Consider the following 4643-nt stretch of genomic DNA (forward strand, 5'->3'; position numbering starts at 1 on the left):
CTTCTTCACCTCTTTTGTACTCTGTCCGTTGCTTTGGATGGTTGACCTCAGGTGTTTAAACTCATCTAACCTTCACTACCTCTACTTCTGGCATCTTCACCTTTTCACCTGGCTCCCTCTCATTTAGACGCATGTACTCCGTCTTGCTTCTACTGACTTTCATTCATCCTCTGTCCAGCGCATATTCCACCTCTGCAGGTTCTCTTCCACCAGCTCCCTCCTCTCACTACAGATCACCATGTCATCTGCAAACAAACTGTTACCCACCAATGTCCCACTGCTCTCATAGTAATTTTAGGGTAATTTTAATCACACATAATAATAATAAGGTAGGAAGCTTTCTATAAAACAGTTACATCTTTGATATCTATAAATATGTTTTCATCAGGGGATAATCATACTGCCCCTGCTGTAAATGTCAAACTCCTTGTAGCGCAGATAATCTTTCAGCCTGGGAGGAAGAGGAAGGAAGTTGATAAAAGCTGGTGCTCTCAAACGCAGGCATCTGAGGTGCTCCCTTATCCGCAGGCGACACAGGTGCTTCAGGCTCCGCACATTTCCTGTCAGACAAAAAAAGTCAGTAAAGTCAGCAACTACGGATGAAGCGCACATTTTTGCTGACAACAGGTAGTGAGCAGTTCATACTTTGAATGTGGCAGATTTCTGGCCACTGTTTCTGCTCCTTCAGTGTGTCTTTTAGTTTGGTGCAGAAGGAGACATGGTCAGTGTAGTCAAGCATGATGCGCACCACCTGGGCAGATAAGTGCTTCAGCCAGGATACTGTTATCACCTCGCAGAACTAGAAAGGAATAGAGAGATGCGACAGTCAATGTGAAACTTTGTAGAAAAGCATTACTCCATTGCACTTCACACGTTCCACTCTTTATAACTTTTTTTTAGCATAAACATGGCCTCACCACCATGTCTTTAATGACTGACGTCGTCCAAGCAGTGTAATCATGGGAACTGTCACCATATGGACAGTCAAAGCAGCGCTTCACGTCATAACCATGGTTCAGGATCATTCTCAGCATAACCTCATCTTTTAAGGCATACTGCAGCGCTGAGGGGAAATGAGTGGTGTTGACACGGGAGTAGTAGTTGACATTTGCCCCATACTTCAGCAAGATGTTGATCAGTTCATAATTGCCCTGTCTCAGAGCCACCTGTAGACAGTTGATGGGATCCTGGTTCACGAGAGCCCCGGCCTCTAACAGTAAGCGGGTGCACTGGAGGTCATTGTTGGACACGGCAAAAAAGAGGGCAGACTTGCGGTCATCATCATAGTTGCGGCGGATCCTTGGGTGCAGCATGAAGTTTGGATCGTAGCCAGTTTTGAGCAGTATCTCCACACACTGGGCGTGTCCCCCAGCAGCTGCAGAATGGAGAGGACTCATCCCACTTTCCTTTACAGCATGCAGCTTAGTCACTGGGATGAGGTGTTCCAGTGCCCTGTAAAAAAAAAAAAAAAAAAACTTTATGTAAGAACATGATATTGGTTGAAACCGTATTTGAAGATCCAGGAAAATGAGTATAGATAATCCTCACAGTCTGTGTCCATGGTATGCCACTCGGTGAATTGGCAGGTGCCCACTATAAAGGGGTACGTTTGGATCTGCACCGTGTTCCAGCAGCGAGGAGATTATGTCAGGATTTCCTGATGCCGCTGCATCAAACAAAATCGTACCTGACTCCGATTCACACCACACCTGTGCACCTACAAAATGAATTAAAGCACTATGAGAACACACATTTACTGATATACATAAGTAAAAAGCAAAAGGAGGTTAAATCACTACATTTACCTTTCTGTAACAGAACCTCCACCACATTTAGATGTCCATTCTGTGCAGCCAGAGCCAGTGGAGTTTTCTTTTTAACATCACATGCATTTGGATTAGCACCAGACTCTAAGAGCAGATACACAAAATTCTCCAAGCCTAAAAACGCGGACTCATGTAGAGCTGTCCTGTTCAGTGGTCCGGTTTGGTCTATTTTGGCATTGTAACGAAGCAACAGCGTGGCCAAATCATACTGATCATTTAGAATAGCTGTGAGCAAAAGGAACAGGAGAGAAAAGGATGAGAAAGTGACACACATGTTGAGGTATCTCTAAAATAACATGTGTTTGAAGTTAGATGAACATAGTGCGAGATACCTGCCACTAATGGAGAATCCTGCTCGTCATTCTGGAGATCTGGGTTGCTGCCATTCTGTAACAGGAATGTAGCATTCTCTCTGAGCCCATGGACCACAGCTAAAAACAGTGGCGTCTCACCCTTCAGAGTGCGACACTGGGCTGCGCCCGGGGGTGATGCTGGAACCCAAACACCCAGGAACCGATCAACACCTCAGGGTTAAAATGAACAAGCCTGTGCCAGTCAAAAGTTACAGCTACATTTACCTGAAAAGATCATCTCTAGCACCTTCTTATTCTGCTGTGCTGCAGCCTCATGCAGCGGGATCCATCCCCGTGTATCAACTCTGGACAGAGTCTCTGGTTGGGCTGCAAGTCTGTTCAAGGCATCCTCATCACCTGAATATGAAGACGGGACGTATCAGAGCTTTGAGCAAGATTCATAATTGTCAGAATCAGCGCTGAGGGTAAAAGTCATCGGCTTACCCTCCTTAATTGCTTTAAAAATCTCCTCAGGGTCTTCACAGGGTTTCAGATCACTATTGAAAGTTATTGCACAGGATAAGGATTCACTTAAACAAAAAAAACATTCATAATATAGATACTTATATTTGAATGCTAGGTGAGTAGATAGGAACCTTGGATTTAATCCTTTTAGCTTTCTATACTGAATTATACTTTGTTCAATAATATATTGCGTTGCCTCATCTTCATCCAAGTCTTCCTCTGACTGATAAAAGTCATCTTCTGTTTTCATGCTCATCTGACAAGTGTAAAAAGAGCCAGTGCCGAAGGGGTTACTCTGAGGACAGACAGCTATAAGGTAAACAAGAGCATTAAATCACACACCACTCGCAGTCCTGAATAACAACTGCAACACAGTGCAGCTAAGCAGGAAATGTGGCAGTCAGTCTCATTGTTTTGACTTTACTGACACCATAATGCATGCAGGATATTAGATCTAATGACTTTAATTGGACTTATTGTCCCAATTTTCAGTCTAATAACTCTCAATATCAAAAGCAAGTCTCTGGTTGAGAAGCTGGAGTTTTTCTTTCTTTCAGCATGGCCAAAACAAACAAATGGAGAGTCACAAATGACTCCAGTGGGCATTTCTTAAAAAGAATATATAAAGCAGCAGAGGTAATGCTGTTACGAGAACAGAGACTGCAACACGACACAAAGTTATAGCATGGAAATTCAAATGCCACATGTATTACAACAGTTTGTATAATACGACAGCATGGCATTCAAGCTCCACACTAATCAAGTTTTTAACCAAATAAAATGTTTTTCATCGTGTGGTGTTTACCTTCAGTCAAAAAGCTGCTCTCTGTGTAGTTTTAACACCAATATAGCCAAGGGGCTCCTTAGCAGCCACACATACTGGGGCTATTTATATCCCGCCCTCACAGACACACACATACTATAAATATCAGATCACAAGGTCTTCACAGCCAGTTTCTAGTTTTGACCCACTAAGCAACTGCAATAACTGCCATCATTCAACTCATAACCAATCGTATTCATAATGCAAAATCTAATATTCAAACACAAACCAACAGTTGGTTCACTTTGGAAGTTAACCCCCTCCATAAAATATGTAAAATACAATTTTTCAGATTTAACAAGCTTGTTTTCTTTGTGCATAACACACTGTTAAATTCAATTATATTTAATCTCTTATGATTCACCCTAAAAGACTTTTATTTTCTACTCGTTATTCCTGCTGCACATTAATAGCTTATAGTCTATAGATGGTATCAGCTCACACTGAGGGAAAATGAGGCAAACAGGTTAGTAAGGAGGAAAATGAGCAGTGAGAAAAAGGACAAAAGGTTTATAATGAGGTATCAGTCTAGACAGCAAAACTAGCTTGGAAGCTGAGGCTCTTTATCATTAGGTATATAAGTATAATCCATGTTTTTATCTTTAGAGTGATCATTTCATTGGGCTTGTGGCCACCTTAGTATTAGGTATAACTGCAATGATATACCATATAGGTGTAACTATCCTTTAAGCATTTGAAGAATGTTTGCGGTGTTCTTGGCTTATTCTTGCGTACTGCAGTCAAATGCTGTATTAGGTAAAATAAGAAGCTACATAAAATATATTTTTAAAATGTGAGCTAAATTTTTGGAAACCAGTGTGTTGCAATTAATTTTTGACAGGTTTTTTTTATTGGGACTCACACAGCCCCAGCTGAGCACTGAGGCGTGCCTGTTGTCATCAAAACAAAACAAAACAAAGCAGCACATCTGATGTGTTTAATCTTTCACTGTAACATTTCTGGTGAAAGGACAGCAGCTTTTTTATTTTGTAAGTAGTTGCTGGACAAAGTTGTGAATTGAAAATACCAACATTATATTACATTATAATCTCCACATCAGCCATAGACATTGTGTTTATTATAGTATTAAGGAACACAGAGTTTAAACTAATCCAAGCAGCATTGAGAATAGCTGCGGTAAAGCATTTGAGTCTTAAAGCACTGTGTTAACTGAGC

General features: G+C 41.3%; 1 protein-coding gene across 3 annotated transcripts; it reads right to left on the reverse strand.

Annotated features, from left to right (window-relative positions):
* Positions 1–305: 305 nt before the first annotated feature.
* On the reverse strand, positions 306–3604 carry asb14b (ankyrin repeat and SOCS box containing 14b). 3 transcript variants are annotated; one of them, XM_031745492.2, is made up of 10 exons: positions 3450–3604; positions 2776–2900; positions 2624–2676; positions 2405–2536; positions 2159–2317; positions 1806–2051; positions 1549–1717; positions 918–1452; positions 646–799; positions 306–560 (listed from the first exon to the last, which is right to left on the reverse strand). In XM_031745492.2, the coding sequence occupies exons 2-10, from the start codon at positions 2898–2900 to the stop codon at positions 385–387; spliced, it is 1749 nt and encodes a 582-aa protein (XP_031601352.2). In that variant the 5' UTR covers positions 3450–3604; the 3' UTR covers positions 306–384. The 3 variants fall into 3 exon arrangements, with proteins under 3 accessions (XP_031601352.2, XP_039460787.1, XP_039460789.1); XM_039604853.1 differs by having other exon boundaries at positions 2776–2953; XM_039604855.1 differs by lacking the exons at positions 2624–2676; positions 2776–2900.
* Between the last annotated feature and the right edge of the window lie 1039 nt (positions 3605–4643).

This window comes from Oreochromis aureus, linkage group 20, assembly GCF_013358895.1.
Source record: "Oreochromis aureus strain Israel breed Guangdong linkage group 20, ZZ_aureus, whole genome shotgun sequence".
NCBI lineage: Eukaryota > Metazoa > Chordata > Actinopteri > Cichliformes > Cichlidae > Oreochromis > Oreochromis aureus.

Bases quoted from the DNA above. Each gene is read 5' to 3' on its own strand.
- asb14b (XM_031745492.2), bottom strand. From the start codon at position 2,900: ATGAGCATGAAAACAGAAGATGACTTTTATCAGTCAGAGGAAGACTTG. The intron at 2,677-2,775 runs GTTCCTATCTAC...AACTTTCAATAG, and splicing joins CTAAAAGGATTAAATCCAAG to TGATCTGAAACCCTGTGAAG. The intron at 1,453-1,548 runs GTGAGGATTATC...TTTTTTTTACAG, and splicing joins GCATACCATGGACACAGACT to GGCACTGGAACACCTCATCC.